The 27,854-nt window shown below is 46.5% G+C and overlaps 1 protein-coding gene across 1 annotated transcript in view; it reads left to right on the plus strand.

Annotated features, from left to right (window-relative positions):
* The window catches only part of UMODL1 (uromodulin like 1), a 92,550-nt gene that overhangs the window by 25,165 nt on the left and 39,531 nt on the right, over window positions 1-27,854 (plus strand). Inside the window, exons 7-12 of the mRNA XM_064279741.1 lie at window positions 16,864-17,118; window positions 19,178-19,290; window positions 21,848-22,067; window positions 24,924-25,061; window positions 25,588-25,674; window positions 26,395-27,009. Of these exons, the coding sequence (XP_064135811.1) occupies window positions 16,864-17,118; window positions 19,178-19,290; window positions 21,848-22,067; window positions 24,924-25,061; window positions 25,588-25,674; window positions 26,395-27,009 (1,428 nt within the window). The remainder of the gene's footprint in view (window positions 1-16,863; window positions 17,119-19,177; window positions 19,291-21,847; window positions 22,068-24,923; window positions 25,062-25,587; window positions 25,675-26,394; window positions 27,010-27,854) is intronic.

The raw sequence follows: 27,854 nt of genomic DNA on the forward strand, positions 1-27,854 counted from the left end.
TATAAACTTGCATGAATAGATCCCACTCTTTGCTCTCAGGAAACCCACTAGAGAATGTGCCAGATGTTTGCCATACGTGGTATGTAAGTAGAATGCCTTTATGATTTATCGTTCAAATTGGGACACTTTTGAGAGTGAAAAGGGCATGACTGATACTTACACTGGGACAATAGAAATAACCTGGGACTGCCCTTGGTATTTTATGCTCAACCTAGATAGCCAAAGAATGCTCTGGGTGCCAGGGAGAAACAGAGAGAAAGAAGTACCTAGCTCTGTTCCAATTGGGAGTAGAGGTTGGGGGAAAGGCATGGAGACGTATACCAGGTGCTGGGTGGACGTGATTATGGGCTGCCAGGTGTGTACCAGGTGCGGGGTGGACATAATTGTTTGCTGGCAGGTGCATACCAGGTGCTGGGTGGATGTGATTGTAGGGGTGCAAAGTGTATAATAGGTTCTGGGTATAACGTGGTCATGGAGGTACCAGGTATATACCAGGCCCTGGGTGTATGTGACTGGCCTCTGCTTATAGTAAGAAATAACTGTGCAACTTCAGATTGAGAAAAGCGCTGTGCAACTGATAAACAGAAAGCTGGAGTCTAGGGTGAGAGCAGTGGGGAGAGAGAAGTAGATTCAAACCACACTTTGGAGATAGAACCTACGGCACTTACTCATTAACTGGATGTGGAGAGGAAGAGGCAGATCAAGGCAGAATCCTGATATCTGGTTCAACAATTGACTAGATGGCGGTTCCATTGAATGGACAGGGAAGACTTGGGCTATTGTTGTTATTATTTGAAAACCTGTAATTAAAATTGAGATGGAGTCAAAATGGAGTGGAGATGTCAAGATGCAAATTGACTTGGATACTTGATGCTGGAGCTCATAGGGGCTGGGCTTCATACACAAATCTGGGAGTCATCAGCATATAAACTAAAAACTCGTTGCCATCTCGATTCTGACTCACAGGGACCCTGTAGGACAGCGTAGAATTGCCCCATAGGGTTTCCAAGGAGTGGCTGGTGGATTTGAACTGCCAACCTTTTGGTTAGCAGCCAAGCTCTTAACCATCAAACCACCAGAGCTCCCATCAGCATATAGATGGCATTTAAACCATGGGGTTAGTGAGAAAAGGGAAGGAGCCTTGGGCAGGTGGCTCAGGAACTCGAAATATATTGACTATACCTTGGACTGCCAGGAGAATGAACAAAACCGTCTTGGAGGAAGTGTAGCCAAAATGCTCCTTAGAAGCTAGAATGGCGAGACGTCGTCTTGCATCCTTTGGGCACATCATCGAGAAAGGCTAATTGCTAGAGAAGAACATCCTAGGTTTGGTAAAACAGAGGGTCAGCACCTAGGGGCTGAAGCATACCGATGGTTGCGAGGATGGTGCAGGACCAGGCAGTGTTTCATTCTGTTATACGTAGGTCACCATGAGTTGGGGTGACCTGATAGCAACTAACACCAACAACAGGGAGAGGCTTGCAAAAGTGGGTGTGCGCAGCAGGAAGCACAGCAGGAGAAGGAGAGTCCAGGAGGTCAAGAGAGGGGGTTCAGTAGTTCAGGAGTGGTGAACTGAACGGAAATCCGAGTATAAGCAAGTCATAGGAGTGCAGGAACGTGGCCCTTAGAAGCCTGGGGTTATGTGACCTTTCGGAAGCACGGTAGGCAGAAACTCCCTCAGCATTGATGAAGGATTCATTTGGGGGCAAGTACAAGACAGGTAATTCTTTATAAAAATTTTACTGTGAAGAGGCTCAGAGAAGTAATTCAGAACCTGGCGGTGTGTAGACTCCTGGGCAGGTGTCTTCTAAAAATGAGCCACACTCAAGCCTATCCGGATGCTGATGGGAGAGACCTGGCTAATTCCAGCAGGGGCTCCAGCTTTCTCTTCTCTGGGAAGCAGCCCTTGGACACTTCTCTTCCCATTCCCTCTCCTTAGGTCCCCATAACAGGAGATAAAGGTCACCTGTAGCTGTCCTGGTGGTATAGTGGTTAAGGGCTCAGCTGCTAACAGAAAGGTTGGACGTTCAAACCCACTAACCGCCCCATGGGAAAAAATGATGCAGCCTGCTTCCATAAAGATTACAGTCTTGGAAACACTGTGGGGCAGTTCTGGTCTGTTCCATAGGAATTAGGCTCGTTGGCAATGGGCTTGGTTTTTTATTTTTTTGTTAGCTGTCTCAGTGGTCTGCATGTGCTGGGGGGAGGGATGGTAACCTGCAGGCTGCAGGGCTGTCTGCTGATAGGTGAGATGGGGGCTTCGGATATAGGCTGCTGGGAGTGGGGAGTAGCCTAGCACGTGTGGGGGGAAGCTGTTGGGATAAGCCCACAAGCAGCTGCTGATGAATTGACTCTGACTCACGGTGCCCCCATGTGTGTCAGAGTAGCACTGTGCTCCACAGGGTTTTCAGTGGCTGACTTTTCAGAAATAGATCACCAGGCCTTTCTTCTGAGGCACGTCTGGGTGAACTCAGACCTCCAAGTTAATAGCAGAGCCCATTAATCGTTCGTACCACCCAGGGACTCCAGTTAGAATGAAAGGGAAGGATTTCAGCTGGTGTGGTGGAGCAGGAGATGAGCAGATGGAACCCTCATCTTTGACAGATGGTGATGTTGACCTTCAAGGCAGGTTCACTTGGCTGCCGGTGCTAAGGATACACTTTAAGGATTGCCTACTGTGTGCCAAGTGCTGTCCTAAACGGGGGGTTCTGCAATGTCCAAGAACCCCTGTTCCTGTGGAGCTCACATAACAGGAAAGGGCCCAGTAAAATGGTGGCCAGGTGGCATTAAGAATAAGGTGTAGGAGATTGATAGGGTGGGCCTAGGTGTGCTATCTCAGGCATGGAGGTCAGGGCAGCCTTGGGATGGAGACCTAGTTGGAGCATTTGGAGAGGGGCAGTGAGCCATGAGACAATTGGGGGGAGGAGCCGTTGAGGGAGAAGGAAGAGTGTGGCTGGCTGAATAATAGCACCCAAAGATGTTCACATCCCAGTCCCTGGAACCTATGAACATGTCACCTTACATGGCCAAGAGGACTTTGGAGATGTGATTAAATTAAGGACGTTGAGATGGAAAATTGTTCTGAACTACCCAGGTGGGCCCAATCTAACCGTATGGATCCCTAGAAAAGGGAGGCAGGAGAACCAGAGTCAGAGAGAGAAGATGTAATGATGGAAGCAGAGACCAGAGAGAAGAGAAGATGCTATACTGCTGGTCTTGAAGATGGAAGAGGAGCCATGAACCAAGGAGTGAAGGTGGCCTCCAAAAGCTGGAAAAGACAAGGAGATGATTCTCCTCCAGAGTCCTCAGAAGGAACCGAGCCTTGTCAATATCTTGATTTCAGACTGTGACCTCCAGAACTGCGGGAGAATGAGTCTGTGTTGTTTTAAGTCACAAAAGTGAGAATTTTTTAAAGCAGCAATAGGACTGATAAGGAGAGACAGTTTAATGTCCCAGAGGTGGAGCGTGATTCTTGTGATCCAGGAACCATGGGTCCAAGACAAGGATGGAAAATGAGGCAGGGCTGTGATATCCTTAACTTTGTATTATAGAAAAGTTAAGCAAATATAAAAATAGAAGAGATAATGAGGATCATACCCTCGAGGCCCCTCTTGACTTAGCTTCCATCCTTGTTCCCTGATGGCCCCTCTTACTTCACCTCCATCGCCATTCATTCTTCCCTCCCTCATCCCACATTTCTTTGAAGCAAATCCCCTTCATCAGAATAGTTTACCTGTAACTACCTCAGAATGTATCTCTAAGAGATAAGAGATATTTTACTCCTTAACCAGTTACCAGTTGCCCTTGAGTCCACTCGTGGTAATCCCATGCGTGTCAGAGTAGAGCTGTGCTCCACAGGGTTTTCAGTGGGTGATTTTTCAAAAGTAGATCCCCAGGCCTTTCTTCCGAGGCATGTCTGAATGGACTCGAACCTCCAACCCTTCAGCTAACAGCCTAGCGCATTAACCGTTCTTTATGTGAGGGAATACACTCTAATGTGTTTGCTGTTGTTAGCTGCCATCGAGTCACCCTGACTCATGGTGACCCTGTGCACAGTGGAATCAAATGTTGCCCAGACCATTATGATTCAGAGGGTTTTCATTGGGTGATTTTTGGGAGTCCATCAGGCATTTCTTTCCAGTCCGTCTTAGTCTGGAAGCTCTGCTGGAATCTGTTCAGCATCATAGCAACACACAACCTCCTCCTGACAGACAGATGATGGCTGTACTGAAGAGCATTGGCCAGGAATCGAACCCATGTCTCCTGCACAGCATGCAAGAATTCTACCACTGAATCGCCACTGACCCCCTGATGCATTTAAGTCCCTGTTGTTTTGGGTCTCCATTAGTTGAAGAAGTGGATCACAATTCTACCTGGCATGGGGCCAGGCTGGATGCAGGGAGGCCAGTCACGAGCCTATCCCAGAAGTCCAAGCAGGAGATCTCTGCGGCTTGGGCCAGTGTCCTTGAGATGAGGAAGCTGGTGTTGGGATGGCATGTGTTATGGTTGAACTGTGTCCCTCAAAAATGTGTGTCAGCTTGGCTAGGCCATGATTCCCAGTGTTGTGTGGTTGTCTTCCATTTTGCCATCTGACTTAATTACCCTATATGTTGTAGATCTTGAGCCCTGGTGGCGTGGTGGCTAAAAGCATGGCTGCTAACCAAAAGGTCGGAGGTTTGAATCCACTAGCCGCTCCTTGGAAACAGTATGGGGCAGTTACGTTAATGAGGCAGAACACAAGCTACAGGCTTAAGTAGTATTTTGAGTCAATCTCTTTTGAGATACAAATGAGAGAAGTGAGCAGAGAGGAGGGGGACCTCATATCACCAAGAAAGAAGAGTTGGGAGCAGAGTGCATCCTTTAGACTGGGGTCCTTGCACTGAGAAACTCCTAGACCAGGGGAAGATTGATGACAAGGACCTTCCCTCAGAGCTGACAGAGAGAGAAAGCCTTCCCCTGGAGCTAGCACCCTGATTTTGGACTTCTAGCCTCCTAAGCTGTGAGAAAATAAATTTCTGTTTGTTAAAGCCATATAGCAGCACTAGATAACTAAGACCGCAGTTAAAGGTGGGGGAGGGGGAGGGCATCTGCTAACAGACAAGACGCTCCCCAGACAGGGGTCAGTACAGGCACGGGCAGCCACCAAGGGCATGGGCACCACTGTAGTGCCATCTGCAGGCAGGGTACGGCAGGACAGGAGGCTGCAGAGTCCATTAGGGCCACACTGGGTTTATTGTGCTGACAGTTTCCAAGACAACCTGCAAAAATGGAATGGCTGTCTTTCCACTGTATGGTCTCTGCATTCTGTAAGGACAGGACCCTGACCAACTTGGTACCCTTCTAGCAAATACTCCAGCCCAGATTGCAGACACAGCTGATTCTATCTGGCCACGAAGCGTTTCTCCTCTGTCATTCTGAAATTCTATCTGGTACTTTAACCACATTCTGACAACAATGGAGACAAGTCACCCAGTCTCACCGCCTCAGCAAATCAGCTATTTACATGTTTTCCATGTTCGCTGCCAGGGTCCATCCATATGGAAGTGGGTTTTTGCCTTATTTAAGCCCTGCTAGCAGTTCTACTCTGTCCTATAGGGTCGCTATGAGTCGGAATTGACTCGACAGCAACGGGTTATACAGGTAACTGGAGCCCTGGTGGCACAGTGGTTAAAGTGCTCAACTGCTAACCAAAAGATTGATGGTTTGAACCCACCAGCCACTATGAGGGATAAAGATGTGGCAATCTGCTTCTGTAAAGATGACAGCCTTGGAAACCCTATGGGGCAGTTCTACTCTGTCCTTTACGGTTGCTATGAGTCGGAATCGACTCGATGGCAGTAGGTGGGTTTTTCTACATGTGACTTTATAGTCTACTTTCTTCATTTAACATTATATCATATGATGTTTCTAAGAAGCAACCTGGTCTTCATGGTTATAATTTTCAGTAGTTGGATAATAACGATACTCTGTAGCCATGATACAACGCTCTTAGCTATTTTCCTCTTGTGGGGCATGGAAGTTGTTTCTAACATTCTGCTGTGAAAACTGGAACGTTAACATCATAAAGTCATTATAGAGGGTTTGGTTGTACTGAGTTTGGATTAATTAATAATTTAATTCAGATGTTCTTTTCCCTGCAAAGAATGCAACAGTGAGGACCCTGCCTTTTTCCATAATAATAATACAGCTAAGAGCTGCTTAGCCGTTAACACACACCAGGCTCAGTTCCACACTTGCTAGGGATATTAACTTGTTTAATTCTTAGAATAACCTTCTGAGGCAACTTGTCCAGTTGTACCCATTTTACAGAAGAGGAAATGGAGGCAAATGAAGATCACTCACTTACAAAACGCCGGCAGCTGGTCATGTACAGACCCGGCCTATGAGTTCCTTTCTGCTGATCACTGCCTTGTGGCCATCTTCCCAGCAGCAGTCTGCCTAGAGGACATCCTTGTGGGTTTGGAGCATCTATCCCTGGGGGGCACAAACAGTTTAGGGCTGAACTACTAACTGAAAGGTTGGGGGTTTCAACCCACCCAGGGATGCCTCGGAAGAAAGATCTGCTTCTGAAGGTCTCAGCCTTGAAAACCCCGTGGAGCAGTTCTACTCTTCACTCTTGGTATCACCATGTGTCAGAATTGACTCACTAGCAACTGACTACAACAATCCCCCATTCCTGATGCTGTCCTGTTGCCGTCCTCCAGGGGCTGCTGCTCGCAATGTGCTCCAGTGAATGGCATCACTGGAGATGGACCACTCAATGGCCTCACCCTCTCCTCCCTCCATTAGCGCATCGGGTCATGAGCTGAGTTGAGTTTGAGAGTAGGGGACCTATTTTCTCTGGTGTTCTAGAACCAGATCTGGAAAACCAATAAGTAAGATTCTTTCTTACTGACAGTTCTTGCTCTCCTGTGGGCAGATGCTTAGAAGTGCAGAGACCTGGGCTGGTTCCCAGCAGCACTTATGGGTGGAGGAGAGGTCCAGGGTCAGTCCTCTCCTACCAGAATGTTCTACCTTCCATCAGAATGAAGCTCCATGAGGGAAAGGACCTTATCTCTTATTCACTGCCAAAAGAGTCCACCAAAAACCAGTTGCCATGAGTCGATTTCAATTCATGGGAACCCTACATGTGTCAGAGTAGGACTGTGCTCCATAGGGTTTTCAATGGCTACTTTTTCAGAAGCAGATCACCAAGTCTTTCTTCCAAAATGCCTCTGGGTGGACTTGAACTCCAAACTCTCAGTTAACAGCTAAATATGTTCACTATTTTTACCACCCAGGGGTTCCAATGAATCCCTAGTGCCTGGAAAACTGTAGGTACTCAACAGATAGTTGTTGAATAAATAAACAAAAAGGATGGTTTGCATGGTGGTTGTTCCCATAATCTCCAGAGGTTTAAAAAAAAAGGCAGCCACCTCTGGCAAAAACAAAACCAAACAAGCTCCCTAGGTGGCAAAATGGTTTGCTCTTGACTATTAACCTAAAGGTTGGTGGTTCGAACCCACCCAGCAATGCTGTGAAAGAAAGCCCTGATGATCTGTTTCCGTAAAGATCACAGCCTAGAAAACCCTGTGGAGCTCAGTTCTGCTCTGTAGCACGTGGGGCCGCCATGAGTTGGAATCAACTGGATAGCAACGGTGAACGTGGCAACTCATAACCATTGAGAATCTGATTAGAGCTAGGCCTACCAGGCACAAATGCACCCCCAGGGTTTTGCGTACAACCTCCCTGAAGACCGCTGTAGAGCTCCCAGTCTGTGGCCTCCAGGGAGAGAACCCTGTCCTCTCCCCAAGGACACAGGGTGGAACATAGTCATTCATACCCTGGTCAGTAAATCCGAAAAAATATTAGACCTCATTTGCATTCGGGAATGTTGTCAGCCAAACCCTGCCATGCTACCCAGCTTTGGGAGCTGCAAGATTCCTTTGAGATAAAGGGCTGCCTGACAGCTAAACACAATTAGGGGAAGCTGCGATACTCTGACTTCACTTCTCCTGGTGCAGAAAAGATCAATGCGGTGTTTCTAAATCAGAGCTTCAGAGCGAATTCCAACTGCTCATTGCTAAGGGAAACAGCATGTGTTTTAAATTTAGCAGCTAATATACATGAGCAATCTGCTGGAAGGCTTGGAGGTATAAGCACTTGGAAAATACAGCGGAACTTTCAGATACTTTTCTTGTGAAATTAGTCACCCAATTAATGACACACAGGGCAGTGGGATTATTGCACAAAACCAAAAACCATGAGGAATACTTGCATGGTTAGCACTTTGTGGTCCAGGAACTTGTTCTGCTGTGGGGTGGAACGGGATGGTTTTCAAGGGTTCTTGTAACTCCCTCAACGTGATTCCCCTTCTCAGCTGGAAGATAATAACTACCCAGCTCCATGAAAAAACATCTCCTGAACCTGTGGCTTGGGGAGGGAAGGTGCCTGCTGGAGAGAAGCCAAGACCAGAAGAAGGAAGAGCTAAAGTTTGCCCAAGCCCACACTCCTCTTCCCAATTAGATTTCCAGCAATGGAATGTTGAGACACTTGGCTCAACTCTTCACTGTTCCTACCTCTACAAGATTCAGGTGTCAAGTCCACAGGTCTGAGGGAATGGAGGCATCCAATTGGACACCAAGAGATTAAGGAAAAGTGGAGTCCCCAGCACCCTTTCCTCCTGAACCAGAGATGGACCAGCTCTGCATGGGAGAAACAAGGGCCGTGGACTCATGGGTGCAGAGAAGCTGACATGCTTTGTGGAGACAAATGCCAAGTCCTGAATCGAGGTTCACAACCATAGTCTGGCGAGGGCCACAGAGCAAGAGCTTCCAAATGGGAATTTTAGGTTGTCTATAAAAATTTTTTTTTTTTTATATTGACAGAGTCAAGAAGTGAGTGTTATTTCTAGGGCCACATTTTAAGAGGGACATTGAAAAGCTGGGGTGCAACCGGAAGAGGGTATCCAGGCTAATAAAACCGAAGCCGAACCGGTTGATGAGTCAATTCCAACTCATGGCAAACCCATGTGTCAGAGTAGAACAACTCCACAGAATTTTCATGGGATGATATTAAGGAAGTAGATCACGTGGCCTGTTTTCCCTGACACCACTGGGTGGAATCAAACTGCCAACCTTTAGGTTATTAAAAAATAACCAAACCCATTGCCATCCAGTCAATTCCAACTCATAGTGACCCTATTTAGGTTATAAGTTGAGCATAAACTCCTTGTGTCACCAGGGAATCTCTCCAGCCTAACGAAGGACCGAACATCCAAGTTAGTTTATAGGAGTTAAGCGCTTGCCTGCTAACCAAATGGTTGGTGGTTTGAACCCACCAGCTGCTCCTTGGGAGAAAGATGCGGCAGTTTGGTTCCATAAGGATTTACAGCTTTGGAAATCCTATGGGACAGTTCTATCCTGTCCTATAGGGTGGCTGTGAATCGGAATTTGATTCAATGGCAACGGTTTAGCCTGGGAGAGAGAAGGGTAAGGGGTAGAAGGAATATTTCTAGTTTGGCAATATCTCAAGTTCTGTCACACGGAAGAGGGATTAACCTTCATACATCAGAAGGGAGCTGATTTTACAGCAACACAAGATAGAACTTTCTAACAAATTGTGATGTCCAGCCATGGGGCAGCTGCCTTGAAAACTTGCCCAAGAACATGGCTTCTTAGGAGGTGCTTTAGTTTCCTGGGGCTGCTGTAACAAATAACCACAGATTTGGTGCTTAAAACAACAGAAATTTATTCTCTCACAGTACTGGATGCTGGAAGTCCAAAATCAGTTGTTATAGATTCGATTGTGTCCTCCCAAAAATATGTTGAAATCCTAACCCCTGTGCCTGTGAATGTGACCTTATTTGGAAATAGGGTCTTTGAAGATGTGATCAGTTAGGTTGACATGTGCTCATCCTGGAGCAGGGTGGGTCCTAATCCAATCTGAGTGATGTCCTTATAAAAAAGGAGAGGAGACACAGACACACAGAGGGAAGACAGAGGCAGAGGAGTAAGGCTGCATCCGCAAGCCAAGGAGTGCCTGGGGCTACCAGAAGCCTGGGGAGACAAGAATGAATCTTTCCCTAGAGCCTTCGGAGAAAATATGGTCCTGCTAACGACTTGAATACAGATTACTAGCCCCTAGAACTGTGAGAGAATAAATTTCTGTTCTTATAAGCCACCCAGGCTGTGGTATTTTGTTACATACAGTACCACACACACAAAAAAGAATTCCTCGTGGATTTCAAGTGTAACTTTTTAAGTGTATAGTTTCAAGTGAAGTCTTTCACCTCTTTGCTAAATATATTCCTAGGTATTTTATTCTTTTAGATGATATTGTAAATGGAATATTTTTCTCAATTTCCTTTTCAGATTGTTCATTGCTGGTGTCTAGAAACACCACTAATTTGGGTGTGTTGATTTTGTATCCTGCAACATTGGTGAATTAGTTTATCAGCTCTAGTAGTTTTCTTTTGGGTTATTTGTGATTTTATGTATGTAGGATGATGTCATATGTGACTAGAGAAAGCTTTACTTCTCCTTTTCCAATTTGGTTGCCTTTTGTTTCTTTTCCTTGCCTAGTTGCTCTGGCTAGAACTTCCAGCACAATGTTGAACAGCAATAGGGAGAGCAGACATCCTTGTCTTGATCCAGATTTTAGTAAGAAAGTCTTTAGTTTTTCCCTGTTGAGTATGCTTCTGGGTTTTTCATAAATGCCCTTTAGTATCTTGAGGAAGTTTGGAAGTTTCCTTCTATTCCTAGTTTTCTGACTGTTTTTATCATAAAAGTGTCCTAGATTTTGTCAAATGTCTTTTCTGCATCAATTGAGATGATCATGTGAATTTTTCCCCTTTGTTTTATTAATGTGATGTAGGAAACCCTGGTGGCGTAATGGTTAAGTGCTACGGCTGCTAACCACAGGGCCAGCAGTTCGAATCTGCCAGGCACTCCTTGGAAACTCTATGGGGCAGTTCTACTCTGTCCTATAGGGTTGCTATGAGCCGGAATCAACTCGAGAGCACTGGGTTTTGGGGCGGGTGTTACATTAATTGATTTTCTTATCTTGAGCCACCTTTGCATCCCTGGGATAAATCCCACTTAGTCATGGTATAATCTTTTTAACATGGAGTTGGATTTGGTTTGCTAATATTTTGTTGAAAATTTTTGCAGCTACGTTCATAAAAGATGTTGGTCTGTAACTTCTCCTGCGATGTTTTTGTCTGGCTTTAGTATCAGAGTAATGCTAGCCTCATCAAATGAATTAGGAACTGTTCCTTCCTCTTCTAATTATAACCCACCCACCTAGTGCCGTCGAGTTGAGTCCGACTCATATTCTAATTATACTGATGTTAATTCTTCTTTAAATGTTTGGTAGAATTCACCAGTGAAACCCTGGACCAGGAATTTTTTGGTTGGGAGGTTTTTGATTACTGATTCAGTGTCTTCAGTTGTTATGTGTCTGTTTAAATTTTCTATTTCTTCTTGAGTCAGTTTAGGTAGTCTACATGTTTCCAGGAGTCTATCCATTTCAAATGTATTATCTGATTTCTTGGCATACAATTGCCCTTTTTATTTCTTTATGGTCAGAAATAATGTACCCACTTTTATTTCTGATTTTAGTTATTTGCATCTTCTCTCCATTTTTCTCTGTCAGTCTAGCTAAAAGCAACACATGTGTCAATCTTACTGGTCTTTTCAAAGAACTAACTTTTGGTGTTTTTGTTTATTGTTTTTCTATTCTTTATTTCATCTCTGCTCTAACATTATTTCCCTTCATTTTTCTCTTGCTGCTTTCAAGATTTACTGCTTCTATTTCACTTTTATCATTTTTACTATGATATGATGTTTTTGGAACTCTTTGCACTTATCCTACTTGGAGTTTGTAGAGATTTCTGTAGGTTATCGTTCTTCAATAAATTTGGGGAGTTTTCAGCCATTATTTCCTCAAATAATTTTTTCTTTTCCTTTCCCTCTCTCCTCTCCTTCTGGTCCTCCTGTTACCCATAGGTTAGCATGCTTAATGGTATCCCACATTTTTCTGAGTCTCTGTTCATTTTAACTCTTTTTTCTCCCTGTTCTTTGGCTTGCATAATCTCTCATCCTTTTTTGGTATAATGACTCTGTGTATTCTTTCCATCTTCTTTTGATGCTTCCTGCATCATTTAATATTTTCCCCCATAGAATCCTTCACTATTGCAACTCGAAGCTTGGATTTTTTCTTCAGTTCTTCAGTTCTTTCAGCTTCAGAATTAGGCGATGTTCAACCATTTCAAGAGGTGGCATATGATTCGGAGCCAATGGTACTGAAGAAAGAAATCCAAGCTGCTCTGAAGGCATTGGTGAAAAACAAGGCTCCAGGAATTGATGGAATATCAATTGAGATGTTTCAACAAACAGATGCAGTGCTGAAGGTGCCCATTCGTCTATGCCAAGAAATATGGGAGACAGCTTCCTGGCCAACTGACTGGAAGAAATCCATATTTATGCCTATTCCCAAGAAAGGTGATCCAACCGAATGTGGAAATTATAGAACAATATCATTAATATCACATGCAAGTAAAATTTTGCTGAAGATCATTCAAAAACAGTTGCAGCAGTATATTGACAGGGAACTGCCAGAAATTCAGGCCAGTTTCAAAAGAGGACATGGAACCAGGAATATCACTGCTGATGTCAGATGGATCCTGGCTGAAAGCAGAGAATACCAGAAGGATGTTTACCTGTGTTTTATTGACTATGCAAAGGCATTTGACTGTGTGGATCATAACAAATTATGGATAACAGTGCCAAGAATGGGAATTCCAGAACACTTAATTGTTCTCATGAGGAACCTTTACGTAGATCAAGAGTAAGTTTTTCGGACAGAACAAGGGGATACTGATTGTTTTAAAGTCAGGAAAGGTGTGCATCAGGGTTGTATTCTTTCACCATACCTATTCAATCTGTATGCTGAGCAAATAATACGAGACGCTGGACTATACAAAGAAGAACGGGACATCAGGATTGGAGAAAGACTCATTAACAACCTGCGTTATGCAGATGACACAACCTTGCTTGCTGAAAGTGAAGAGGACTTGAAGCACTTACTAATGAAGATCAAAGACCACAGCCTTCAGTATGGATTGCTCCTCAACATAAAGAAAACAAAAATCCTCACAACTGGACCAATGAGCAACATCGTGATAAATGGAAAAAAGATTGAAGTTGTCAAGGATTCATTTTACTTGGATCCACAATCAACCCCCATGGAAGCGGCAGTCAAGAAATCAAAAGACACATTGCATTGGTTAAATCTGCTACAAAAGACCTCTTTAAAGTGTTGAAGAGCAAAGATATCACCTTGAAGACTAAGGTGCGCCTGACCCAAGCCATGGTATTTTCAATCACATCATATGCATGTGAAAGCTAGACAGTGAATGAGGAAGACCGAAGAATTGGCGCCTTTGAATTTTGGTGTTGGCAAAGAATATTGAACATGCCATGGACTGCCAAAAGAAGGAACAAATCTGTAGTAGAAGAAGTACAGGCAGAACGCTCCTTAGAGGCAAGGATGGCGAGACTGCGTCTTACAGGCTTTGGACATGTTGTCAGGAGGGATCAGTCCCTGGAGAAGGACATCATGCTTGGCAGAGTACAGGGTCAGCAGAAAAGAGGAAGACCCTCAAGGAGGTGGATTGACACGGTGGCTGCAACAATGAGCTCAAGCATAACAACGATTGTGAGGATGGTGCAGGACCGGGCAGTGTTTTGTTCTGTTATGCACAGGGTCACTATGAGTCAGAACTGACTTGATGGCACCTAACGACAACAACAATCTCTTATCCATTTATCTTCAAGTTCACTAATTCTTTCTTCTACCAGTTCAAATCTACTGTTTAGTCCCTCTAGTGAATTTTTCAATTATTATGCTTTTCAACTCCAGAATTCACATTTGTTTCTTTTGAAGCAACATTGTCTCATACCTTCCTTTATTTCTCTAGTCATGCTTTCTTTAGTTCTGTGAACATGTTTATCACTGCTACTTTAAAGTGTTTTCCTGATAAATCAGGCATTTGATAACTCACACAGGCAGTTTCTGTTGTCTGCTCCCCGATCCACCCCCAGTGGATGAGTTGTATTTTCCTGTTTTGTTGCATGCTTCATAATTTTTGTTGTTTAAAATTGGACATTTTAGATAATATATTGCAATAACTCTCAGTACTGGTTCTCCCCCTTCCTCTGGGAATGTTATTGTTATTTGCTTGTTTATTTGTTTAGTAACTGGCTGTCTTATTTTAGTGAAGTTTATTTCTTCCCCACAGTGTTAAGTCTCTTATGTTGTTACTTGGGGAGGTGCAGCTTTTGGTAATCCCACAGTCACCCTGGGATGACAATGATACTGATAAGTCTCTCTTTCTCTGACCACACCCAGCTATTAAACTCCACTGATGGCTGGCCAGTAGCCCTATCATTTTCAGCAATACCCTGTGGAAGAATTCCTCTACAAATTAATCTAATTAAATTGTGACTCCTTCAACAGACTCGTTTCTGAGGTCAATGTTTGGTATTTGTCTGACTTCAGGTAGACTCCTTTCAGCTGTCTTCTTTCCCAGTTCTGTCCTGTGAACCAGCCAGCTACAGTCTAGACTATGTCTTCCTTCATTAGATCCATAAATCCCCTCCCCGTTCCCTTCACCACAGCCTCCGCTGTTTTTGAGAGTGCCCTTAGGCTTGAACTTCTTCTTGCTCCATAGTAAATGAAGTCAGTTTCTTTGGAAAGAGATTAGAAGCTGTTTTACAGCCTGCTTCTTCCCCCAAGTAAATTCTCTGAACCAGGATTATAGAACTAGTGGACACAACAATGGCAAACTTCTCTCTGAAGACAACCACACTCTAAGAGCTGAGCCCTTAGTGGAGGGTAGATAGTAGTCTTGGGTCATCTCTGCTTGCTTTTCCTGGTAAGGAACCACTGCATCACAAGCCAAGGAAAGGGCTGTTGGGGCCTCAGTATTCTCCGCGTACAGCACCCAAGGTAGAGCCTCTGTTCTATGAGTGTGAATTGGATAGAAGGGGGTCCCCACCTCTTGACTGCACTCAGCTGGGACCTAACCTTGGCAACAAGCAGCTGGGGAGAGGATAACAAACACTGACATCTTACTCCTCCTGGGAAGAAAACCCTTCAACTGGAAGCTGGGTGGAGAGGGAGCCCTGTGTTCTTGGCTGCAGTAGTTTGGAGTAGAGTCTACTCCTCGGTGAGCTGTGAGGGGAAGGGAACAGTCTTGGTTCAAATACCACAGATTCTCACCTGTCTTACCAAATTTTTGATAGATGTTCTTGAATAGGTGTTTCCTCATTGGCTGTTTGCCCTCAGTACCATTTCCAGAGGCTTTATGTGGTTTTGTTTGTTTGTTTATAATTTTCACCAGTGTCAATGGGGAGCAGATGAGGTGAGCTCCTCACGCTGTCGTGCTGTAAGTCCATCTCTTCACAAATTTTTCATTCTCTCTCTCTCTCTTTTTTACCGTTGTTTTGAAGATAATGATAAAGTTCCTCATTTAAAAAAAAAAAATTTTATGGAGCTGAATTCTGCTGTAAAAGTTATACACTTAGACTGAGGGTCACTAAGGTCTTTTACAGAATTCATATAGTCCAGGTGCCTATGAAAGAGCCAGAATATCTCCCTAAAAAAGAGCTTTAATTCTATTCATGTACTAGAATGTATATGAGCAGTGGTGGTGGTTCAGTGGTAGAATTCTTTTTTTTTTTTTTTTTATGTGGGAGAGCTGGGTTTCAGTTTCATTCCCGGCAAATGTACCTCATGTGAAGCCACCACTCATCTGTCAGTAGAGGCTTGTGTGTTGCTGTTATTTTGGACAGATTTCACTGGAACTTCCAGACTAGAACTAAGAAGAAAGGCCTGGAGATCTACTTCCAAAAAATCAGCCAATAAAAATCCTATGGATCACAACAGTTTAATTTCTTTGTGTATGGGGTCTCCATGAGCTGGGGGGGGGGGAAGCAAATCAACAGCAGTTAACAACAATTACAATATATAGAGTTTTGCTCCCTAAAGCATGAATTTTGATATGAAAACATGAGTAGGGTCATACAGAAACCTCAGCCTGACTTCTGAGTCCTGTATGCCAATGGGGCCATTGCCTCAGCATGATGAATTAGCTGAATGCAGATGTGGCTTGTGGAAACAATCACATTCTTGCCATGAATCAGGACGGTCAACACTACAAAATATTTCTGTGTGATTCTGTGTGATGACTCTATCAGTGATCCCTAGTATTTTGACAACCTGGTAACCGTAGGTTCTGGGTCACAACAAACACAACACAGTGTTTTTCGCAGGGTAGGCACAGTGGCAAACTTGAGTTAATTGCCTTTTTAACTTAGCTCCATGATACAGAAGCTCAGATTTTAAGCCTTAAACTTACTTAATGTCTCCATCCCCTTAATGCAATCCTAAGATACCTACCAAAATTACCTCTTTTTTGAATTAATGGGTACAATTCATAATTTTTTCTAGACTGAGGGTTGTTCTGCATTCATCAACTTTTATCAATAAATAGGGGAGAACTAAATAAAGCAAAGGAGTGCTGAATGGTACAAATGGTTAAGCACTCTGCTATTAACTGAAAGGTTGGTAGTTCGAACCCACCCAGAGGCTTCTAGGCAGTCAGGGCTGGCAATTTGCTACCGAAAGGTCACAGCCTTGAAAACCCTATGGAGCACAGTTCTACTCTACACTCAGTGAGGTCATCATGAGTCATAATGGACTTGAAGACAACTGGTTTGGTTCTGCTGGTAAATAAAGCAAAGCTGTATTACCTACTTCAGAAGATAAAGCAATTCTTTCTGACGTTCTATGAATTGTCCGCATTTTGTGCTTTTATAGATTGTCCTCCGATCAGGAACTACATGGTCTTCAATGTCACGAGCAGCAGTTTTCAAGTGTCTTGGAGTTTAAATTCTACCCAGAGCCACATGTTCCACGTCCAGGTTTTTGAGGGCGAGGAGTTAGTCAGAAGTGCCAGGACCAGAGGGACAACCCTGGAGGTGGTGGGGCTGGAGGCCGGAGTGCTGTACGGGGTGAAGACCAGCTACAGAGAGTGTGGGGCTGACGTCACTGCCACACTGACTGTCAGAACAGGTGCGGCCACTGGGCAAAAAGCCACTTCTACTTCTTGAGTTTGTCTTTCTGTCTCAGTTTCCTAGAGGGGCCATGACAAAATACCCCAAAGTGAGCGGGCTTAAAGAGCAGGCATTTATTGTCTCACAGTTCTTAAGGCTGGAAGTCCAGGATCAGCATGTTGGCCATGTTGGTTCCTCTTAGGCTCTGAGGGAGAACCTGTTCAATGCCTCTCTTCTAGCTTCTGATAACTCCAGACCTTCCTTGACTTGTAGATGCATCATCACATGGTCTATTCCTCTGTCTGTGTCCCTGTGTCTCTTCTCCTCTTTTACAGGGACACCAACAAGAGAAGATTAGGACCCACGCTAACCAAAAAACCAAACTCATTGTCGTCAAGTCATTTCCAACTCATAGTGCCCCTACAGGACAGAACTGCCCCGTAGGGTTTTCAAGTAACGGCTGATGGATTCAAACTGCCAACCTTTTGGTTAGCAGAAGTAGCTTTTAACCACTGCACCACCAGGGCTCGAGGACTCACCCTACTCTGGCACAATCTTACGTTCAACCTAACTGATGATATCTGCAAAGACCTTATTTCCAATCAAGGTTGCATTGACAGGTTTTGGGGGTAACGACTTCAACATACCTTTTGGGGAGACTCAATTTAATACTTAACACTTTCTACTCCAGTTCTATTGCTCTCAGAGCTTCAAATAATGAAGCTCTATCCCATGACTCATCCTGCCCTCTGTCTGTTCATGAGTGATACCTGGGTGGCGTACTGACCTCTGCCCAGTTAGACATAGGTGATGGAATTTCTCCTCCAGCAGGGCCCTGTGGCTTCGGGGTGTAAGTGTGTGTGATGGTGGGGTGGGGGAGCATGGAGGGCTAAGACAGTCTGGTCCAAGGGTTCTAGATACATACATGCATCCTTGATCTAGAACAGGTGGGGGCCCCAGGCTGGAGGGTGCAGGCTTGTTGGCTCAGCAGAGGGTGCAGAGACAGAAATCGCTGCATAGGAGATGCTACCCCTGAGGTCTATCTCTTGCACAGAGATTAGAACTAATGGCAGTGACTGGTGGCATTAAATGAGGAAGGGGAAGATCAGGCCGTCATGAGACGGCTCTACATTCTTTATGAACTGATTTGGGGCTGATCCTGTGCTAAATGGTCACAGCAGGCAGGACAGATTCCCAGAAAGTCTTCCAAGGACGTAGCCATGCAAAACACAAGCTCTTGAATTTGCATGATGCTTTCACTTATCCTGCAGGCTCCATCTTATTCTCTTATTTTATTTTCAAAATACTTAGGGAGTGAGTAGAAGCTGCACTCCTTTCCCACTGAGGAAACGGAGACCAGAGAGGAGGTTACTTACCTGAAAGCCACCCATGTGTGAGGGTTGAGCTTGAGCCCTTGGGATCCCTGCTGTGCCCCTTTCTCTGCACCCTGCATATGCATCAAGCTCCCCTCCCAACTCATTTCTGAAACCAGTTGCTGTCGAGTGGACCCCAGTTATAGATCTCTCCCAACTTGGCCACCCCAATCTAAGACTATTATGGGTTGAACTGTGTCCCCAAAAGCATGTGTTGAAATCCTAACTCCTGAACCTGTGAATGTGACCATGTTTGGAAATAATTTTTTTGTTGTTAATCAGGTCATACCAGAGTAGGGTGGGTCCTAAACCTAATCCTTTCTGAGTGGTTCCTTGTAAACAGCGCAGAGTAGGCATGGACACACAGGGGGACGATGACACGTGAAGACACAGACAGATGAATCTACGAGCTCAGGAACACCAAAGATTATTGGCAGCTACTAGAAGCTGAAAGAGACAAAGAAGGACCTCCCCCTAGAGTCATGCACTGAATTTGGACTTCCAGCCTTCCGAACTGTGAGACAATAAATATCTGTCCTTTAAAGCCACCCACTTGCAGTATTTCTGTTATAGCAGCACAGACTCATGCTTTGATCTATTTTTCAAAAAGTTCCTGTCAACAGGATAGGTTTTATGGAAAATAGTGACAGAAAAGTATGTGACTATTGATGAAATGATTTCATATAATTTGTATTACTGTCTCAGATGCCCGGGTATTTGAAGTCACAATAAGGATCACCAATCGCAACTTCACGGAGCAGCTACTCAACCACAGCAGTGTGGAATACCAGGACTTTTCTAGACAATTGCTGCAAGAGGTAAAACCAAAGCACAGACCCATGGGACTTTTCTTGGGTGTTCTGAGCGAGAACACCAAACACAGGCCGGCAACACTTGCCCAACCCCTTCTCTGCAATTGTTGCAAAATCGTATTTTATCACTGCTTTAGGGGAGGCTAAACCCAAACTGCACGGTAATTACAAAAAATGATTTTTTTTTTATGGGTTATTTAGTCCAGGTTTTGGATTGGGGCAATCCATCTTTGAAATGTGTGCCTTTGATTCAAATGGAACGCATACTTGATCTTAGACCTGCATTTTCTGCTGAACCTTCTATCTGTGGGATCTAGGTGATCTATCTTCCTGCTTTGCTGTAGCTCCATTAATGAAGCATTTACCAATAATCACAGCATCTATTCCTCCCTTGTGGCTAAAGGGAGACATCAGCACACAGCCTAAGAGAACAAGGCCAGTGTTAAATATTATCTATTCATGGGTGATAAATTGAAGGAGAGAGTAACTTACTAAACTGAAGAACTGTGAAGGGCCTGAGAGTTTGCCCTTATTGAAAGCTAACAAGTCAGCCTGCCAGAGTTTCACAGATGCTGACAGAAGACACGAGACTCCTGGGTCAGAGACAAAGGACTTTTATTACTCACATCTCAACAGGCAGCATGAGCTTCATGTTCACATCAGCTCCTCTTGCTCCCACGTCCCATAGGGGTGATATGGACGGGCTCAGATGCGTGATACACATGTAATAGGCTTGCATCACAGCTGAGGAACCCCAAGCTAAGGGAACCTGAATCTTTTATAATGGACTGCTAGCAAATGTACCTAAACTTTGCCCCAGAGGAAGTCATTATCTTTATTATAAACATCAGTTGCCATCAAGTCAATTTTGACTCATGGAAACCTCATGTGTGTCAGAGTAGAACTGTGCTCCATGGAGATTTCAATGGCTGATTTTTTGGAAGTAAATCGCCAGGGCTTTTTTCTGATGTGCCTCTGGTGGACTCGAATATCCAACCTTTTGGTTTAGCAGCTGAGTATGCTAACTGTTTGTACCACCTTGGAATGGTATTCTTATTATACTGGACAGTAAACAGAGCTAGCCTTTGCACTGGAGAGAGACACTGTATCTTCTGAGGTTCACTATACAGACATTCTTGAAAAGATATTCTGGAACAAAAGGGTAGTTCGTGCCAAAATGTGTAGAAAGATCTACAGAAAGGCACAAGACTTATGGAGAGTTGTCTCCCAACATTCACCTGTAGGGGAATCATTTTTTTAACTTTCTCAGATAATTCGCTCTTCTTCTCTATGTTGGTTCAATTGTGTGAATGGGAACAGAAGGGTAGGAAGGCAGGGGCAAGGCTGATATCTCCTTTGCCAGGGCATAAATAACCCTGAGCACCTGGCTCTGCCTGTGTGTTTCATGGGGGATACAGTCCCGTATGGGTGTGTGCGTGTTGGGGGGGATAACTCCAAAAAGCCACAGGAATTGCTCCTTGATGGTCCCTGTTTGTCAGTCAGTCCATCCATCCATCCATCCATCCATCCATCCATCCATCCATCCATCCATCCATCCATCCATCCATCCATCCATCCATCCATCCATCCACCACCACCCACCCACCCACCCATCCATCCAAACATCCAGTGGTGTGTCTTTCTGTCTCTCTCATGCACACATACAAATTACTTTCATAGTAATGTTCAGGGCACCCAGATGGGCTTCTTCATCTAATGCTCCATTGCTGGGAGCTTGATTGCCATGGTCATTGCAAGTTCTGCAACAAACGCTAGCCTAGGCCAGGCAATTCCAAGGAGAGCCCAACTGGGGAATACTGAGTCAGGAGGTCATCTCTGCTTGCTCCTTGTGATGGTTAAGGTTGTGTTTCAACTTGGCTGGGCCATGATTCTCAGTGATTTGATAGACGTATGATGTTGTAGTCACTTCCATGATGAGATTTGATATTATGTGATGATCGCCTCCATGATGGGATCTGCTGTGAGTAGCTAATCAGTTGAAAGGGAGTTTTCTTGGGGGTGTGGCCTGCTTTGAATATAAGTGGATATTCTGCAAGGTATGTGGGCTTTTTGATCATTCTGGATCCTGCAGCTGGCTCCTGTTCATCTGGCCTCCAGCTTTTAGGACTTGGGCTGGCAGCTTTCCTGTGGTCTTGCCTGCCGATCTTAGGATTGGTCGATCTTCACAGCCTGTGACCAGGATCCCTGCTCTCTGACCTGCCCATCTTGGGTTTGCCAGCCCCTGTGGCTACGTGAATTAGGAGGGGCCTCTATCCTGACACACAGACTTGGGACTTGCCACCCTCTACAACTGCATGGGCCATTTCCTTGATATAAATAAATCTGTGTATGTTTGTGCACTTTGCTGGGTTTGCTTCTCTAGAGAACCCAGCCTAAGACACTCCTTATAAGTTCATTGCTGGGTACCTCCTCTGGATCTCGAAAGGGCAAGTGGATCGTATGCACCCTCCATCAGCTGCACCTGGGTCTCTGGAAAATAGTTTTGAAGATGTTGGTGGAAATAAATGTTCTATCTGAGTTGCTGTTGCTTCTTCTTGGCTAGGTTGGAAAATCATTTCCTCCGGCCGTTTCTGACTTGTACAGACATGGGAAGCTGCGGGTGGAGATTGTATCGCTCCAAGCCGGGAGTGTGGTTGTGAAGCTCAGACTCACTGTGCAAGATCCCGAGCTTCCGGTGTATATTTCCACGCTGACTCCCATGCTCCCGCCTCTGTTCACGAGTGCAGTGTTCCAAGTTGACCAACAGGGGACGCAAGTGCAAGGTAGGTTTTCCTCCCTTGAGCGTGGTGCCATAATGCCCCCCCATCTTCTGGGCTACGTTATTTTGGGTCAAAGTAAGTGCAAGGTAGGTTTTCCTCCCTTGAGCGTGGTGCCATAATGCCCCTCCATCTTCTGGGCTACGTTATTTTGGGTCAAAGTTGACTTTATCCCAAAAAGATAAATGAAGGTGAGTGAAAAACAAATTCTTGGTCTGTGTTCTCCACTGGAGCCAGGTGACCTAGGCCCAAGGCCTGAAACACAGAGAGTACCTGCACTGCACTGGCATCTCACATCTGGTTGCTCCGCTTAGGAGAAGGCACCCAGGGAGCTGGGGTTGAGCTTCCCCCCTGTGGAGCAATAAATCTCGGCTATGGCAGGCCCAGGACACAGGAAGAAACTCTCGTTGGAGTATCCCAAGAGGGTGTAGACTCGGGGTGTTTGCCTGTGTCTTGTGCTAATGTATGGGTATATTTACTATACTTGGAGTTGCCTTGAGGTAAGAAGTGCTCAGAAGTCATACGAGCAGGAGACAGAAAGGGAAAGGAAGGTGAGGAAAGTGGGAGAGAGACTGAGCACAGGGAGTCTCTACATCAAAGAGCCTTAGATTTGGGCTTCATCTGTGGAATAGGCGTCCCTCAACAGGCATTGGGTCCTAGAATGAGCTCTGTCACCTTCTTTGTGCTCAGATGAGTGCTGATTCACTGGCCCAACCTACCTGCCCCATCCCAGGAATGCAGGGAAGGCCCAAGTGTGTCTGCTCTTTGAAGTCCCACCTGGAAAACGCCTGCCTGCTCAGCCTGGGGGTTGCCCTATTCACTCAGTGCCCCTCGGGGGGAGGTGCTGAGTGACACCAGAGCCTAGGAGTTGACCACTGGGCCTCCAGCTCCAGCACGGGGAGGCAGCACAGGCCTGGGTCCCCACATGGGGAAGACTTGCTCCTCTCCTGAAGAGAGCCCCTTTTGCCTTTGGGATGGAAGAAGCAGGGCAACAACTCACTCATGCCATTCTGCACAAGATAAAAACCTCTTCAGAAGAAGGTCTCTGTTCTGTTGTTCAGGCAGAAATAATCTTGCTAGCATCATCGGCACCTCTTGCGTTATTTTGGAGTACTCGCTGCCATTGTGTCCACACATCTGAATCCCTGAAAGTAGAGGCCGATGGTAGGGGCCGAAATGGGGATGTCACGTTCTCGTGACCTCTTCTCTTCCCCAGGCCCACTCATCAGGGGTCTGTAGTTTCCTGGGTTGGTCATTTGCCTGGGTGGGTGCTCACGGTCTTCCCCCAGGGAGGCCCAGGTTATGCCCTGCACCCTGGCTTTATCCTCCTTACTCTGCCACCCCACCGGAAGAGGTGGTGAGCTCACAGAATGAGAAAGAGCTGGTGCCATCCCAGCTCTGACACTCGCTGGCTGTGGGGCCCTGGATAGTTACCTCACCTCCCTGAATCTCAGTTTCCTCATCTGTAAAATGGGAAGATTATCACAACATCCCGCCTCGTAGGGTGGTTGAGTAGATAGTATAATTCACAATGATTATCACGTGATAATACTTGAGTGGGGTTTAGTACAGGGCCCCTGGCACACTGCAAATGGGCACATGAGATGGTCACCTCCAACCCTTAGGCACGTTTCCCTAGGATGAATGTCTATATCCAGCATGCATTCTCAGGCAGGAGAGGTCCTTCAGCGCCCCCTGGGTCCCTGGCCCTTCCTTCTCATAGGGCTTCTTCTCCCTCCTCCCCTCACATCTCTCCTTTTAAACTCACCTCCCAGGCCACTACCCATGCCCCTCGTCCTCTCTTAAAGTCTGTTCTCAGGAGATGTCACAACAGTTCTTTGCTCTAAGGTGAAGACCATCGGCTGGGTTTCTATGAAGCATCTCTATGGAACCATTGCATTTTAATATTCTGTACAGAGTCAGCCCAAGGAGCAAGACTCTGATGATGACGTTATTCTGTGTGCAAGGCCCTCTGGGTCTTACGATGTCACTGTTAGATGCCGTTTGGCCAACTCCTGATTCACGGTGACGCCATGTGCTGCCTAGTCCTGCACCGTCCCTGTGATCAGTCACAGATTGGACCATTGTGATCCATAGGGTTTTCATTGGCTGGTTCTTCGGCAACAGATCACCAGGTCTTTCTTCCTTGTCTGTCTTAGTCTGGAAGCTCCCCTAAAACCTGTTCAGCATCATTGCAACACGAAAGCCTCCACTGACAGGTAGGTTGCAGCTGCTCACGAGGTGCGCTGGCTGGGAATAGACCTCTGGTCTCCCGCGTGGAAGGCGAGAATTCTACCACTGAACCACCGCTGCCCCCATCTGGGTCTTGTGGGCAGTTCTTCCCCCTGCAGGAGTCAGGGTGAACCCCAGTTGGCTGCGCACTCCCAGGAGGTCTGTTTAGTCTTGAGGCAGAAATGCCAGGTTTTGGTCCTAAGGCCCTCTGCTGATTAAATGAGCCCCCCACACATTATGGAAAGTAAACTGCTCTACTTAAGATCAACTGACTTAAAAGTTAATCACATGTAAATGCCTTCAGAGCAACAACAAAACTAACGTTTGACCAAACAACTGGGCACCACAGCCTAGCCACATTGACACACAAAACCAACCATCATACCTCCCAATAAGGCAACACCTGGCCGCTAGCTTGCTCCCTGGGTTCAAATACAGGTTTTTACAGGGAAGCATCTCATGCAGGCCCTTCCTCCAGGGTACTGGAGACTAAAAGTGCTTGCCTGAGTCCCTGCTTCTTCCCTCAGCCTGTCTGCTCCCAGCCCTTCCCTGCAAAGCCCCGTCAGGAGGAGGGAACTTGTAGCTCCATTTGCTGACCAGACTTCTGTCTCTCGCTCTCCTCCTTGGCAGATTGGGACGAGTGTGCAGACAGCTGGGAGAACGACTGCTCGGCCGCTGCCCAGTGCCTCAACCTCGAGGGCTCCTACACCTGCCAGTGTCGAACAGCCAGGGACCTCAACCCCTCCCGGGCAGGGCGGGCCTGTGAGGGTGGGTGCCCAGAGCCTCAGGGACCCGGGGGGGGGGCAGGGCTGACTTCTCCCCCAGGCACAGAGTGCACAGTGCCTGGGGCCCACAGCACTTTCAGAAGCCCATGGAAATGTTTTGATATTAATTTCTTTTAAAACCAAAAGAAAGAAATTAATATAAGTTTCCAGTTACTGTCGAGCCAACCCTGACTCATGGCACCGCCCTGTGTGTCAGAGTAGAACTGTGTGCTCTATAGCATCTTCAGTGGCCGATTTTTCGGAAGTAGCTTGCCAGGCCCTTCTTCTGAGTTGCCTCTGGACAGACTCGAGCTTCCAACTTTTCAATTAGTAACCAAGCATGTTACCCATTTGCACCACTCAAGGACTCCAATATAATAATAATGAATATATAATAGTCAATCTAGCCTGGATTCTATTCATCTTTATCTCAGTGCAATTGTAAAATATAATTCTTAAGACTTTTTTTATGTAGAAAGAGGCTGATGGAAGTCATACTGTGGCCCTGATGGAGAGAGATCCCTCTCCAGGTGGCCACAAGCTCAACAAGACGTGGAGCTCAGGTGAACTGAGCATGGATAAGTGTCTAGATGTGAAGTCTCTGGAGCCCCAGTCCCGTGAGTCTCTGCCACAAGTGTTTTTTTGGAACCAGTTCTGATCAGTTGGTCAGGGCTGCCTGGAGTTCTGAGTTGAGAAGCATGAGGAGGCCACACCCAGACTAAAATGTTGGTGCTCGATTGGTCATGTCTGCCCTGGATGCAGCCCTGGCCAGTGGAGACCGTTCGCCAACCCCAGCAAAGGCATCTCTAGCTGGAAGGAGCAGTACAGAATTAATTCCTCTAGAGAATAACTCTTTTCTTTAAAACAATTGTGTATAGTGTGTATATTCCCATAGTTTCTCTACTCTTATCTTTTTATTATTCACCCAAAAGTTCAGTAAGCTGATGAGAGTGACCCACACCAAGTCCCACCTGAGCACAAATTGTTTTGTGTCTCCAAATTGATCTGAGGGTTGATCCAAGCCCCGCCGTGACATTCTGGTTCTGCAGCCCTGAAGTGGTTGTCATTTCCCTATCTTAGCCGAGTCATTTATAAAGTGGGGCACCTGCCTTGCCTCCCATGAGAGCTCTGGGGAGACTGCAAACATGGACCCCATTAAAAACTCACAAATACCATCCAAGACAACCCATGTCCCCACTTGCTGGGTGGCCTGTGTTTTCCTCTCAGGCAGGGCACCCTTTCTTGGGAGGCCTCTGATGGCTGTCGTTGGGTAGACCAGATGCCCAAAAGTAGACCTGGTAGACCAGATGTCTGAGAGTGGATGTTTGTCTTGGCAGGTGAGATGGAGAGCCGCATAGAAGGTCTACTGCCTCCCACAACAGGGGTGATGGCACCAGCTCTCCGGACAGAAGCATCTACTGATAGTACCACAGTAGCTGCAGGCAGGTCCACCCTTGGGACCCCTGCTTTGTCACACAGCCCTGCAAACCCATGGAACAGCACTGCAGTAGACCAGGCCTGGAGCCCTGGACCCCCGCCCAGGGGAGGGGAAGACAGCAGCACAGCTGGGCAGGACAGGAACAGTACAGGGAGTGCAGCAGAGGGGGAAGAACCCAGTGTAGCCCCAGGCCTGGCAACGGAACAGTGGAGGACAGGTGAGGTTGGCACCAGGGGTCCCAGGCCAACCCACGGCTTCCTTCTGGGGGCCACAGATGCCCCTCTGAACCCCACTGGGCAGTTACTGCAAAACTCATCTGTGGAGTCCAACTCCTGGCTAGCCCCTACCACGGGCCCCACAGGCCACATAGCGTGGTACCCCAGCCCCCCAACGCAGGACATGCTGTCGACACCTCTGAGTACCACGTGGCCATGGAGCTTGCACCCTGGGCCCTCCATCTCCCCGGACCTACCATCGACCCCCAGATCTGCTTCTCCAAAGACCCCCGCCTGCGGTGAGTGGCTTGAAGGATGCCTCCCGGGGTCTTGGTGCAGGAAACAGTCAGAGGGTGATTATAACTGCACAGTCTTTGCAATTTCAAGTAGCAAAGCCTCATACAGGTGTAGAGTCTAAAGACCTCTTAGAAATATTCGGGGGCCTTTCTCATGTTTAGATGAGTAAGCCGAGGTGCAGCGAGCCAGGTTGCTGGTTTGGTTAGGACGAGGACACCTTGCTGTCTCTCCAGCCTTTCCCCCCACGTCATGGCCTCCCTGTTTGGAGACAGCTTGGGCAGGAGGTCGGGCATCTGGACAGCCTTTGGGTCATGTGAGGTGCATAAGCACTGGTGTACACCCTAGCAGTGCCATGCACCCCAGTTATGTCACACACCCCCAGCAATGCCATGAAACCCTAACAGTGTCATGTATCCCCAGCATCTCTGCACCCCCAACGGTTTTGTGCCCCCTCCCCTCCCGCCCCAGCAGCGTGCACCCCCAGCAGTTCCCCATTGTGCGGAGAGGGTTTAGCTATTGCTGAGGCCGTGGTGATACCCCAAGGACCTGCGACAGCTCTGTGCAGCACGGGCCTGGGCCTCCACGCCTCCACAGAGACTGCACTGAACCTCAGCTGCGAGCTGGCTGCCTCCAAATTAAGCCAGCTGTTAGGTGTGCTCACCATCAGCACATTGCGCCGCTATGCAGTTCCAGGACTGAATGCTGAAGCCCACATAGCAGAGCAGCAAGGGCCTCAGGGACCCCTGCGAGGATGGCTCTGTGCCCACATTAGCCCCCTTCTCAGTCCATGTAGATCCAGGGCTTTGAAGGTCACCAGCCCCTCGGGGGAGCCACCTGGGAAGTCCAG

This window comes from Loxodonta africana, chromosome 2 (assembly GCF_030014295.1).
Source record: "Loxodonta africana isolate mLoxAfr1 chromosome 2, mLoxAfr1.hap2, whole genome shotgun sequence".
NCBI classification, from domain to species: Eukaryota; Metazoa; Chordata; class Mammalia; order Proboscidea; family Elephantidae; genus Loxodonta; species Loxodonta africana.